Source organism: Balaenoptera borealis (assembly GCF_965194805.1).
Source record: "Balaenoptera borealis genome assembly, chromosome: 10".
Lineage (NCBI taxonomy): Eukaryota > Metazoa > Chordata > Mammalia > Artiodactyla > Balaenopteridae > Balaenoptera > Balaenoptera borealis.
The window spans coordinates 112748329-112762787 of record NC_138874.1 but is presented as its reverse complement, the minus strand read 5'-3'; the positions used below and the strand labels follow the sequence as shown (position 1 = coordinate 112762787).

The following is a 14459-nucleotide window of genomic DNA, read 5'->3' as shown; positions in this document are numbered from 1 at the left end:
CTTTAAAGTTCAAACACAACTCATAAATTCACCTAGATAGTGTATGAAACACATCACTAGGTTAAAACGTTGAGTGTCCATTTGCACAGCAATCTTGTATGTGGGAATCTCTCTCTAGAAACAAAACATGATTCTAGTTGAAGGAAAGAGGGAGGAAGCCCCACAGTCTTCCCAAGTGAGGTAGTTTCACTTGGTTTTGGCTTTTTGCTGTTGTTGCTTGTTTGTTTTAATTTTGTTTGTTTTTCAAGGGCTTTTTTCTCTATAAGATATACTGAAAAGAACTTCAGAACCCTTGCTGTTCAGTCTGCACTACCTCTGAAGAATGATCAACGCTTTCAGGACACGATGTTTGACTCACAGGCACACATTTCAGACTCAGGGCTCAAGACTCAAACTCATGCTTGCCTTTCACTACACGCGGGAGCAGTTACAGTGAGTGTGGGCAAACCCAGCCCAGGACTGTTATCTGTTACTGCTGTGTCGTGCTAGACAGCAGGGAAAGGAAGGAGAAAGACGGGAGGAAGGGGGAGAAGCAAGAGGAAGGGGAATGGAGAAGGAGAAGGAAGGAAGGAAAGGATTTCCCACAAGTCCTCTGGAGAGCCAGCACGGCGATACGCACTGATTGAACAGGACGCGGGAGCGCACGATGAACTTGAAGATGTACTCTAAAGCTTTCATGGCTTTATACAGCTGGTCGCTGATTCCTGGCTTCACGGCGCTGTCCACGTAGTTCCTTAAAACTTTCGTCAGCTTCCTGTTCACAATGGAAACACGAGTTAACGAGTTCAGGAGATTACGATATCTCAGTTCTTAACTGGGACAAAAATACACAAGTGGGTTCTTTTTATTTGGGTACACACTTATCAGTATATGCATATTTGTGAAATGTATTTCAAGCAGATTAAAAGCGACCCACATAATAACTCTCAGAGGAGCGAGATCTGAGCATTTAACAAGAACTTTCTAAGTTTTCGATGTTTTTGTAAGCATTTAAATGTATTATATAATTTATTCTTCACAGCAACTCTATAAGGCAAGTGATGAGTTCTATCCCTAATTTACAGATGGAGGAGCCCAGGATTAGGTAGGTAAACTAGCTTTCCCAATGCTAAATAACAAAAATCAAAGGGATTTTTACAGACATATCTATTTTCATAATGCTCATTTTTTTTTCATTGAGCATATGGTATTTTCAAATGATAGAGGCAGTAATGGTAATAATCAGTTTTTGATTCTGTCCAAACGTCTATATTTTCTACCACTACTGGCCCATAAACTAATAATCACTGTTCAGTGTTCACAAGGATGACCCTCAAGCTATGCTTTCTAAATCATAAAAGAAGAATTAAATTAACTGCAATATACTATCAGCTTTTAGTGTACTGGGCTACACTGTAACTCTCCAAAAACTAGCAGCATATGTAAAACCTGTATGACAACAACCGACAAGACTACTCCCTAAACCAAACTTCTCCACTCCCCAACTTTTTATGTAATCAACAGAACTTCCCTGTGGCTTTTAAATATTCATCACAGTCATAAAAATAACCTGCCAGGGTACTCACAGCATTGCCCGTTAAGCTGTGAGCCAGCAAGCACTAGCTTGTTATTCGAGATTATTACAAGACGCTCATAAGAGCAACTGTAACTTGGATTCTGGATGACCTCGGAACAGTTCTAAGAGTAACAATTTTACTGATAAATCACGATAAAAAGGCTTTTGGGTGACTGAGTGGATACGAAGTCATTTCTAACACTAATCAGGCTGCAGAACTCAAGAAATGCGAGACAACCATAGAAGCCTTCCTGCCAGTATGTCCTGAAGAAGCGAAGCCAGAGAGATCCCCTTCCCACAGGCTCCCTTGGCCCCGATGTCGGGAAAGGTATTGTCCCATACATGTCTCCTGATGGCTCCTGAGGCACAGCAGAACATCTCAAGTCCTGGCATAAAACCTGTTTCACTCGTTTTAACTTACTTTCCCAAACTGATTGGACCACACACCTTTTACTCTTAAACCTTATTAATATCCCAAGAAATATACATTCCATAGAAATACATTTTGGAAATCCTTCCAACAGATTAATCAAAGAAAAGAATATAAAGAAGGAATGATTCGCAAAGAGAATGACCCAGAACCAGAAAATAAATCTGGAAGTCAAAAGACCCAAATCCACGCCAGCCATGCCACTTGTAACCGCAGAAAGACCAAATTCCTCGGCACCGGCTCAGAGGGGCAGACCAAACGGCACATCGGTTCAGTGGGAGGAAGGTCTGACCCAGCTCTGGGCAAGGCAGCTCTGTGGACAGAAGGAATCTGTCCTGCTGGTCTTCTGGAAGAACCATCCCTGAAGCTGACACCTCCCTCCCTCCTCGCTTGGACCAGAGCCGGTCACTCTGATCTGTGAACTGCCCACGCAGGGGAGCTCCTGCTTTGCGAGAGTCGGAGGGCTAAGAAGTAATGCCCATCGCCTCCAGTCATCTTTAATTTCTTCTCTTGGAGTTCTTTGCAAAGAAAGGCTACAGATCTCAACATTTATCAAAGGAAAGACATAAAGAAACTAGCTGGACCAGACTCTAACCTAACCAAGGCTCCTAGAAGAGGCGGAGGAGAGACTAGCTGTGACGACACTTAGGACCGAATGTCCCCTGGGCCAGAGAAGGCTGAGAGTACTTCATTAGTGCAGACACAGCCTTCCATGATTGGCTTAGAACTGCGTGAACCACAATTATCTCCTCTGGTATTTCAAGGCAACAATACTCAGATTCTAACAGCTGACGAACCACTTGGGGTTGCTGGTTTACCAAAACATGACAAGAATACTTATTTTCCGAAATTAAAATTTCCTTTTCGGCAGAGGACAGACTGAATGAGAGGATACCGATTCTCAACTCCGTCCCATCGTAACTTAACAATAAAATGGTACTTTTTGTGTCGCCCACTGAGTAACTTGCCCAAAGCTCCCCAATGTTCGTTTTCCACCTTTGAGAATAAGGGCACCGTTCTCCCCAAAGTCACAGGCAGGGGGACGCCAGCTAGAGGACCTGGAATGCGGCACGGTGACCTTACCACTGTTCTGATTTTCTGAAATGAGCGTGCAAAATCTAATCTGAGCAAAGCTGTTTGGCCCCCTTTCAATAAAGAAGGAGAATGGTGAAAGCGACACATATGGAGGTCACGTGGCACCCAGAGCAGTGTGCAGGCCACGCCCATAAACCCTGGGCTCCCTTCTGGTTGCTATAGCGAGATGGTGCCACGCGATCAGCCCTCCCACGGTCTGCAGGGAACTGTCCAGAGTGTGACAAACTGGGCTTCTCCACTGAGAACAGAATGTTTTAAACAAACGCTTATTAGTCAGCAAGCACAAAGCCTGTCACAGCTTGTCCTGCGTGGTGAGGACATCGCTGCTCCCCGCCCACTGGGGGCTCCGCCCACTGCCCTGCAATAAACATGCGCTCAAGCAGACACGGAAGCATCCAAGAATCAGGGACAGGACTGCTGACCTTGAGTTCCCACAGCCAAGGACAACAGGTTCTGACCTAAGTATGGTCAAGACACAGATGGGAGCTTTGACTCAACTTCCTGGCCCTAAGAGAATCATTTCTAATGATTCTAATGACTCTAAGTGGAATGCTCTTAAAGAAATTAAACCTTTCTTTTTCACTGCAACTCACACAATAAAAAGTCTGAATAAATGCCAATAAATCCCATTGTGAGAGAATGAGGAACTCGCCCTAATAATTCTAATAATAACAAAACCTAACTACTGCTTGGTGCTTTCTGAGTGCCAGGGATTATTCCAAACACCTGACATGTAATAACTCATTAAAATTCTCAAGAAAACCTACAACCGTGCTGTTGTACAGATGAGAAGGCTGAAGCTCACAGAGTTTAAGCAACTTAAGCTTGAAAGTGACAGAGTGGTAACATAAGCCCAGGTAGCCAGATCCCAGGGCTGTGGCATCAACACCAGGCTTCACACTTTCCCCTTGGTGTCTAGTAGACCCAACAGGGGCCCATGTGGGGATGTAGGGCAGGTGGAGAGCAACTGGGTGAGTAGTAAGAATCCTAGTTAGTTAGAGGCGAAGCTTCTGGAACAAAAGGAAAGGCACTCTTTAAAAGGCAAAAAGAATCTGAAAACAATATATATATGTGTATATACATATTACACACACACATATTTATGTATAAATGAATCACTTTGCTGTACACCTGAAACTAACACAACATTGTAAATCAACTATACTTCAATAAAAAAATTAAATTTAAAGAAAAAATAAAAAAAGAAAGAAATGCACGAGTATTAAAAGCCAATATCCAGATGAAGTCTAAAAACAATTGTCAAACCTGCAGATGTTTTATCTGGACAACATTAACATTCTGGCTCTCTAAACATCACTAACCAACCAATTTAAAAGAAAAAATAATTTTTTTTAGATCTATTTTTTTTTTGGCCATGCTGCACGGCTTGCGGGATCTTAGTTCCCCAACCAGGGATCGAACTCGGGCCATGGCAGTGAAAGCGCCGAGTCCTAACCACTGGACTGCCAGGGAAGTCCCGAAAAAAACAATTTTATCCAGCTTTGTCCAGCAGAACAAAAATAAACAAATCACCTGCAACCTTAAAAATAATAATAAATAAATAAAGAGCAAAAAGAGAGATTGAAAAGTACAAAACTGAATTTTATTCACACTAAATAACCAATAACCTCAGTACAGGACCACGACCATTTATTCATTCATCAAACAGTCGTCAGCAAGCTGCAGTGTGGCTGCAATCATGTATCCGTTTCATCAAACATAAACTGAACACTTCAAAGACAAACAAAACGTGTGGAGAAGAGCAAAAACTTATTCCGGAATCTTATAATATATCACCTATCTCTTTCAACAAGATATTTACGTCTGTTAAGAGAGAAACAATAATAAAAATGATCCCAGTAAATTCACAGTTGGGGAAGGGAAACGTAGAATCACAGGCAAAAGTATATGGAAAAGAAGACTCTTACAAAAATATACAAAAAGAAGTACTGGTTTTAAAACAACAAAAAAGAACTTACGTGTAGGCTAATGTTGCACTAAAGTGTTTCTTAATGTAGGTTTCCAAAACAGGATTAAAATGCTGAAATTTTCTATCAGCAATTAGTCCAATGATAAATACCTGTTAAATTAATATTTTCATTAGCAAAAGAAATGCAAACCATTTTGGAATCTTCAGCTGAATCACTTGCACCTCTGTGTGAGTCAACGAGCTATAACACTTTCGGACACAGGTTGGTCAGCCCCTTTACTTCTTCCCCTACAATTTACATTTGCCTAATTACAGTGTTACAGTGGAAGAAACTTTCTACCTCTCAATTCACCTGCTTTGATTGGGTTTACAACTGAAACCGCTTTCAGGGTTACTGTGATGGATCCCGCCCCAGCTTCAAAGGCTGCAACGTGAAAGCGTCCCGTAATATCTGCGCAGATGCAAAGTCAAGGTCTCTTACCAGAGCATCAAACACTAATGTATCAAAGGTCTCGCTCTCCGAATTCTCCATCATGATGTTGAAGAGGGCATCCAAGGTGTCCTGGAGGAACTAGAGAGACACAAAAGGTCAGCAGACGAGGTAAATTCACCCCACTCTCCCCAGCCTAGAACAACTATCATCCTTGGCAATACTGCAAACACCCACCTTTCCCAAATGGCACCTACCAAGCTATAGACTTTGGGGATTTTTGTCAGTCATTAGATTCACGAGACAAAAATCTGAGATGAGTGAATTCAGAACAAAGACATGCCACCCTGAGTCAAGCAGAGGATGGGCAGCAGGGAGATGCCCTATAGCCCACCACCCACCCACCCATGAGACCTCTCCAACCCTTCTCCTGATTTTCATCAGGACAAAGAGCTCAACAGCAACCCAGGGAAGACCGAATCTGACTCATTCCGTACACTCTTGAGTGTGGGACCTGAGCCAGCAACTGGGCAGAAGCCATACAGGGACAAATTTCTAGTATAATAAAGGATCTTCTCCAGACACAGATGCCCAAGGACAGAAGAGGTGTGTGATTCTGAAACTGGGGTACAGAGCAGAGAGCCATGAGCTTAAGTTATTCAACAGTAATTTAGAAATTCCTTTTATGCTTACTATAATTCACCAAATAAATATTACAGCATAGAATGACAAAACATTACAAATTTAATTTAGAAAAAATTAGGAGACTTCAAAGTTATGTCACACTAGAACCTGGCTTTGAACCCTAACCCCATTCTCCCCTGAAAGAAGTATAAGATGAACTAAAAAAGACTACATTGGAAGTAATGAGTTCCCTGTTTATGGGGTAGTTCAAGACTAGGCAGAATGACACACAATGGACTACTGACCATAAAAGGGAATGAAGTACGGCTATATCATCTTTAGTCACTGGGATTAGTACCTCGAAATCACAGTGAGGTATCACTTCACCCAGACTGAGGTGACTGTCATCAAAACGATGTACAATAGTTAAGAGTGGGAAAGGACGGACAGAAATTAGAGCCCTTATACAGTGCTGGTAGAAATGTAAAATGACGCAATGGCTTTGGAAAACAGACTGACAATCCCTCAATGGGTTAAACGTAGATTTACCATGTAACGCAAACATTTCATTCCTGGGTATGTAACCAAAAGAATGGAAAACATACATCCACACAAAACCTTGTACACAAATATGCATAGCAGCTTTATTCATCATTGTCAAAATGTGTCCATCAGCTGATGAATGGATAAACAAACTGTGGCATATCCATACAATGGAATATTTATTATTCAGCCATAGAAAGGAATGAAGTTCTGATACATGCCACCACGTGCCTTGAAAGCATTACACTAAGCAAAAGAAAGCCAATCAAAAAAGGCCATATATTGTCTGATTCAATTTACATAAAATATCCGGGATAGTCAAATCCATAGAGAAAGCCGGTTGCAGGGAGAGTGGAAGTGACGGCCAACAGGTATGGGGTTTCTTTTTCCGGTGATGGAACTGTTCTGAAATGAGATAGTGTGGACAGGTGCACAATTCTGTGAATATACTGAAAACCACTGAATTGTACAAATGAAAAGGTGCTTTCAGGTATGTGAATTACATCTCAATCAAGTGGTTATTAAAAACAAAAGGAGTAAGTGAGACAGGCCCACAGCCGGGACAAAGGTGTAGCTGAGTGAGATCCCTGGACCAGATCTTCCTGGGCGGCTCAGCCCATGCACAGAACCTCAGGGGCCTTCATGTCCCCAGCAGAGGATCTCAAACGGTTCGACCCGCAGACAGAGGCCTGCTCCCCAACCAGCGCTCGCTCCCCACCCACCGTGAGCCGTGGAACCTTGCAAATCCAGCACCCCACAGCTCTTCTTCCTGAGGGAGGACGCGTTCCCAGACCTAGGAAGTGATCTGAGACGCGTCAGGCATAAAATCCTCATTCTATTCCACCGTGCCACCTACCACCTAGTCTGTGCCAAGAAGTGTCACATGTAAATGGCACGGGAATGAAAGCAGCCGGACCAGGAGGCATTCTGGTCTGGACATCAGGGGCTCCGTCCACTCCGTAATTGTTTAAGCCTGCACCACCTCTCGTTACTTTTGTATCATTTCCCATCATTTCAGATTGTAAAAGCTTTGCGAAGGTCAAAACCTGACGCCGCCATCTGCTAACAGCCCAGTGTTCCTGCCAACAGACACACCAGTGTCCAGCGCCAAGCCCTGGCTTTTCACAGTTCATGGAAAGAGGTCTACCGCCCCACCCAGACAAATGGCACAGAAACAGGACAGCAGACAGCGGGGGCCCTGTGTATCTGGCCGTCGAGCCGCAGCAGTGCAGGGACACGAGTGTCCTGAAGGCAGTCCCTCACACAAGGCCACGAAAGGACTTCTTTTGACACCCACCCTCTCTCCAAGACCACCCACTGGAACAGCACAATCACCATTTTCATTTCCCACTAAAATGGGAAACTACACTTTTTACTAAATGAGCAAATACTTTTCTCAAGCAATGTCACTTTTACTAAACAAGCAAATACTTTGCTCAGTCTATCAAGCAATGTCATCTTTCCACTAAAAGTTATAAAGACACAGAAGGGAGGTCTTGAATAAATGGAATAAAACCCACAATCCATCAGTGTCCTTCAACAGAATGAAAGCAGCCCCATGCAGGCTGGGATTCCCTCTGTTCCTGGCTCCATTAACAGCCTGGTGGCCTTAGACGAGTCCATTCCCTGCTCCAGGCCTACAGGGTATTAGGATACGCTGTCAATGGGAAGGAATAAACAGGCAAAGCAAGTAAGGGCCGGACAGGACATCCAAGCCTGGGCGGTACCAGTGAACACAGGAAGGAGAGGGGGAGAGGTGAAAACCATCTCCAGGGATGAACAACAGGATTTGATAATAGATTAGATAAGAGGAACTGAGGGGGGCAATAAAACCAGATGGTTCTAGAATTTCCCTGGTCAGTGTGTCAATAGTTCAACATAAATACAAGTAATTCCTGATGTGATACAGGGACCGAAAAATGAAAGAGGACAAAATTTCATTAACTGTGGGTCTTTTAAAGTGATGTTAACTTATTCACCCAGTTTTCATCTGAATTAGGGAATTCATAGAACCCAGGGAAGTTTCAAATGCAGTTAATATTGTCCAAGCCAGTAGAAGAAGACAAGGGCCAGGAAAAGGTGATTAAAATTTGAAGATTAGTGAGGATATGTTTGAACAGTTATACAATGATTTTAGGAGAGCAGTGCCACCAAATTAATTTCTACTGAATTAACCACATTGCTGTTTAATTAAGGCCATTTTAAGTAATTAATTTTCACAGAGATAAGGTCGTCTCCCTCCGCAAGCACCTCTCACGGAGGATAAAGAACTGAGGCAGTGACACGGACCTGGCTGTGGGTACCTTGCTCACGGGCAGCCATGAGTGGTGGCCCAGCTTGTTGCACGCCAGCCAAGGTGGAGCCCAGTGGCCACGGAAATGCATTTCCTTACATACAGGGAGAAGTCACTGAGCACAGGAGTGGCAAGGAGAGCCTTTTACTGAAGAAAATATTGGAACCACCAACGATTACCAAATCGGAGCGCTCAAAGGGACCTCTGATCACTATGGTCTGACTGTCCTATCGTAGATGAAGATTCAAGAGGGCACCTAGCATTCGCCAGGGCCTGCTCTGTGTGAGGCTAAGAAATCAATCCAAGACCACACGGGAGGAAAATGGCCAAGACAAGACTGAGTGCTGTGATCTTTCTGACACACCGCAAAGCTCTCCTCATCAATGACAGGGCTTCTAGGTGAGTTGAGAGCCAGGGTTGACAATCACGGGGGTGGTCATGACAGTGATAATGATAAATCCTGATACTACCAGACCACCTCCCAGGGGCCAGTACCTCATTTAACCTCCACAGGGACCCTCTGAACAAGGCACTCTGGTTATGTCCATTTTACAGCAAGGGAAAGCAAGGTTTAAAGATGTTATTTAACCTGTGTCAGCCCCACAGTGAGGACCTGCTGGAAGAGGAAGCAGAACTCTAGACTTGGTTGATTCCAAAGCCTGTTTCCATCACAGTGAAGCCAGGCCGCCCTCCCCGGACCAGAGTCCAAGAAGGATTCTGTCGTCTTAGAGGCGTATGTCAACATTCCGAAGACTCTAGTTGTTAAAAGGCTTATGACCAGGCAGACCTCGCTTTATTGCAGTTGGCAGATATTGTGGTTTTTACCAATCAAAGATGTGTGGCAACCCTGGGTCCAGCACGTCTCTTGGAGCCATTTTTCCAACAGCATTTGCTCACTTTGTGTCTTTGTGTCACATTTTGATAATTCTTGCAATATTTCCAACTTCATTATTATTATGTTTGTGATGGTGATCTGCGATCAGTGATCTTTGATGTGACTGTTGATTATCACTCACTGAAGGCTCAGGTGATGGTTTAGCGTTTTTTAGCAAAAAATTATTTTTTAATTGGTTTTTTAATGGACATGGTTTTTTAATTTTGAGGGTTTTCTGTTTCTTTTGTTTAAACTTTTTTCTTTTTTTTTTTTTTTCCACTCACTGCGAGGCATGTAGGACCCTGGTTCCCCGACCAGAACCCGTGCCCCCTGCAATGGAAGCGCACAGTCCTAATCTCTGGACCGCCAGGGAATTCCCTTGTTTGTTTTTTGGTTGTTTTGTTTTTAATTGGAGTATAGCTGATTTACAATGTGTTAATTTCAGGTGTACGGCAAAGTGATTCAGTTGTACGTACATGTATCTATTCTTCTTCAGATTCTTTTCTTTTTTTTTAATTGTGAATAATATTTTATTTAGTCATTTTTGTTTACAACTAAAACTCTTGCAAGGAATTTGAGGGCATCCTCCTCTGTCATTTGCAGGACATGAAGGGCTCTGGACATTGTGAAAGTTTCCCTTTAAGTTACGATGGGAATCCAGAACAACGCTGTAGGGACCCCTGTCTGGGGTCTAGCTCGGAAAGCCAGATCCTTTTCCATTAAAGGTTATGACAAGATATTGAGTATGGTCCCCTGTGCTACGCAGTAGGTCCCTGTTGGCTATCTACTTTATATTGTACCTATTTTTTTCCACATGACGCTACTGCACACTCAGCAGACTACAGCAGAGTGTAAATGTAACTCTGATACTCACTGGGGAACCAAATCATTCCTGTGACTTGCTTTCCCGTGATGGTCTGGAACCGAGCCCGCAGTGTCTAGAGGCGTGCCTGTACCATCTTGGGAGGCAGAGCCTACACCTCTTCATATCCGTGAGGACAACAGAACAACCAGAACCAGCGTGGGAGCCACGTTACCTTCACCACTTCGCCACCATCCACCTTCATCAGCTGCCTCAGGTTCTGCTGCAGCAGGTTGGTGTTGGATCGCCACTTCAGCAGCCCCAGCAGGTCCACTGGAAACAGTAAACAAACATCAGTTCCTCACAGCAAGGACTCTGTCTCCCTCATTCACCCATCATGGGAGGTCCTCTACATAATTTTTTGAACAGATGAACCGAGCCTATTTGGAAACGTCCGCCACGTAAATATTTCATTACTTTCTAGCAACATCCTTGACACCCAGTGTGACTGGATTCATTACTTCCAACTACGTTTACCATGAAATGATTTCCACGTGGAAGCTTTCAAAAGGCATCTGGGGAGCCTACGGAAGAGGGACCGGCCTTCCGAACCCACAAGAAGGCAGATCAGAGCACAGAAGAAGGACCAGCCCTTTCCAACCCACGAGAAGGCAGGTCAGAGGAGCAGCGGCCTGAGAGGCTGCTGGCCATTCAGTGCTGTCCTGGCAGCTCCTGCCAAGGGGTTTTCTCCTGTTCGAGAATAAGATTCTGAGTTTTTTAAGATAAAATAAGATAAAATAAATAACCAACACAAATTCAAGTACTGAGAATGCAAGGGGACAGTCCCCAAAGGAGACAGGAACCCTGGCCCCGGAGACCACTGCTGCACTGACCCTGCCACCTTTACCAAGTCCTGGCCCTTCCACAAGTTTTTGTATGTTTGTTTTCTAATAGAAAAATCACAAGTTGAACGTATTGGTTTTTGCAGACTAAATGTGGAAGACAATGTTGAGAAATGACTTTGTTTAAGGCATGAAAACAGAATCCAAAACATCTCTAGGAAAGGACGTTTTCATTTGAAGTCATATTAATATCCCATTACGTGAAAATACACAGTTAGCAAAGCACATCTAATTTACTGTTTATGCTCATCGGGAATGAATTTCTGCTACAGAAACTGTCTCCATAAAAAAAAACCCTAGTTAATACTGAAAAGAAAAATGTAATTTTGGCAATAGGTAGAATTTCAGTGAACACAGGACACCAGTTATCATTCAAGGATCAAACCACACAAAAGGCATACAGGTGATGAGCACCAAACACACATTCTCCATTTATATCACCTTACCCCCAGGTACAGCTGATGAAGGGAAGAGTTACAAACAGGAAAATGTGAAGGGGACAGCATCCTAGTGTCTTTAGAACGCGTAGAGAGTAGACTCAAACACCAGCCGGGCCACACCACCAAGATGTGACCTTGGACAAGTACCTTCACCTCAGTTTTCCTATCTGAACAATGGGTACAGTGTTGCCTGGGTCACAGGGTTGGTGCAAGACTTAAATGGCAAGACGTGGAGAAAGCACTTAGTGTGATGCCAGGCAGGAAGACCAACAGCAGTCACCCATCAAAGAGATGAACATTTTAGCCATTCATCATGAAGGTTAACATGTTTTAATTTCTAATTGAAGGTGAAGTCATGAGAAGGGCTACACCCTGCCCAGACACGCTCTCAGTCCCAGGGTTAATGGAGATTTCCACCTCATAAGAGTAACCAGCGACTTTTTGTGGGGTTTTTTTTTGTTTTATTTTTAAACAGCTTTTGCGAATGCTAGAAGCTACTGCTTATCTTTGGTATTTTGTTTGTTTGTTTGTTTGTTTGTTTATTTTTGGCTGCATTAGGTCTTCGTTGCTGCGCGCGGGCTTTCTCTAGTTGCAGCGAGCAGGGGCTACTCATCTTTGCAGTGCGCAGGCTTCTCATGGCGGTGACTGCTCTTGTTGTGGAGCACGGGCTCTAGGCACGCGGCTTCAGTAGTTGTGGCATGCGGGCTCAGTAGTTGTGGCTCTCGGGCTCTAGAGCGCAGGCTCAGTAGTTGTGGCGCACGGGCTTAGTTGCTCCGTGGCATGTGGGATCTTCCCGGACCAGGGACTGAACCCGTGTCCCCTGCATTGGCAGGCGGATTCTTAACCACTGCGCCACCAGGGAAGTCCACCAGCGTTTTTTTAATGGAGGTGAGTTAATACTCTGGATCCCATTCATGCAAAGTTAGTGGCACTTTGGATTAGAGGGAGGCTGAGGTTTACCTCTGTGTTGTACTTTTGAGAAAAGATACAGCTGGGCAAATTAGCAGTGGACAAACACCTTTGAGGAGGGGGAGCTTGCTCAGCCCCCTCTGCCCTCTCTGTCCCCTCTCATTCCCAGGGAGCCACCGCAGTTTGGCTCGTAATAATTCTCTGCCTCATGACTTCTCTCTCTCTAATTACATAGTAAGCTGATGGAGGAGAGGAACCACGTCTCCTACTTCTTTTTATATCCCCCAAAGCATCCAGCATAATGCTGAGAACAGAGATGTTTAATAGAAACCTCGATGAATAATTCAGCCACCACTTTTCCCTAAGTAATGGAACTTCGCAGTAACAAATCACGGTTTCAGAAAAATGACTCCCTCAAATGAGAATCTGGGACTCGATGCCAGATGCCAGTTGGGGCAGCCCCATCTTGCACACACCTGACACGCCACCATCCAGAAAAGAGGCACTGTTGGCTGGTGTGAAATGAACAACGAAAGATGTGCCCCCCTCACGCTTAGTGAGCTGCGTCACATCGGAATTTCCTGGTTGCCTGACAACAACCACTGGCGAGACCAGGGTGCTGTGCCCCTCGGTCCCAAAGAGGGGATTACCCTGTGTCTGGTGAGATCCGAAGAGCTTAAAGGTGAGAGGAGGTGGGACACATCTCCCCGGGAAATTACTGTGACTTAATACCTTGAGAATGTCCTAGTTCACAGTCGTCTTCTCCAGGGATATGTGGGTTAAGAAGGATTCTGTGCGTGGGCCTCACAACCTAACCGCTGTTCAACACACTGTTTTAATGGGGAAAATATATTCAAGTTCCAAATAACAACTTCCAAACGTGCTTTTGGAATATGACCCATTTCTAAGAAGGCAGCTTCCCACACAGTGAGATGGCCAGACACAGCAGAAGCTTCAGTGCCCCATTGGAGAGGCGGCCCTCAGTTAAAGGAAGCCCTAGAAGGAGTAGCCAGCCGTCAGGCTAGTGGACTATCAGGGCCGTATCCAGAGGGTAACATCTGACCTACGGGGTCCTCATTTCTATAACCCAGTCTCAAACCAGCACCCGCCTTGCTGACAGCACGTTCCCTGGGCACTAAACGTGCAAACTCCCTGCGCATAATCGACCCCTCCCCATGCGTGCAGGGAACCCAGTGCCCCAGGGAAGGGTTTCCATCTGCTAATGGAGGTTACTACAGCAGGCGGTGAAAGTCTATCAGGACCCGCACTCTCCACTGCCACACAGGGCCTTCCAGATGACGGGGTTACTTCTGTCCTGTGATCAGCCTGTTAAAGTCCAAATGATGACTGTCCCCTGAGCCCATCCGAGACCACTGCCAAGCTTTACGGACAACCCCCAGGAACACGATTCCCGACAGCAACCGACATTAATGATCAATATCCATATCAGTGGCTGAGAGGGAAAAAAAAATTGGGTTTTCAAGCTGACTTTCAAGAGAGCGTAAAGCTACTCTGCACGGCTGTGAGACCGTCACATTTGGGGAACTCGATTTTTCAATGGAAGATCTGTGCAGAGGACCCTCTGCCTCGACCAGACAGCGTGCTCTGAATCAGGAGCGCCCCCGGCCGGAC

At 44.7% G+C, this 14459-nt stretch overlaps 2 protein-coding genes across 3 annotated transcripts in view; one reads left to right on the top strand and one right to left on the bottom strand.

Annotated features, from left to right (window-relative positions):
• DOCK1 (dedicator of cytokinesis 1) overlaps positions 1 to 14459 on the bottom strand; it is a 526335-nt gene that overhangs the window by 405556 nt on the left and 106320 nt on the right. For both annotated transcript variants that reach the window (XM_082406605.1, XM_082406606.1), the window contains exons 19-22: positions 10812 to 10909; positions 5492 to 5581; positions 5060 to 5160; positions 620 to 754 (exon numbers count right to left, since the gene is read on the bottom strand). In XM_082406605.1, coding sequence (XP_082262731.1) covers positions 620 to 754; positions 5060 to 5160; positions 5492 to 5581; positions 10812 to 10909 — 424 coding nt within the window. The remainder of the gene's footprint in view (positions 1 to 619; positions 755 to 5059; positions 5161 to 5491; positions 5582 to 10811; positions 10910 to 14459) is intronic.
• The window catches only part of INSYN2A (inhibitory synaptic factor 2A), a 242293-nt gene that overhangs the window by 142186 nt on the left and 85648 nt on the right, over positions 1 to 14459 (top strand). The gene's annotated exons all lie outside the window — the stretch shown is intronic.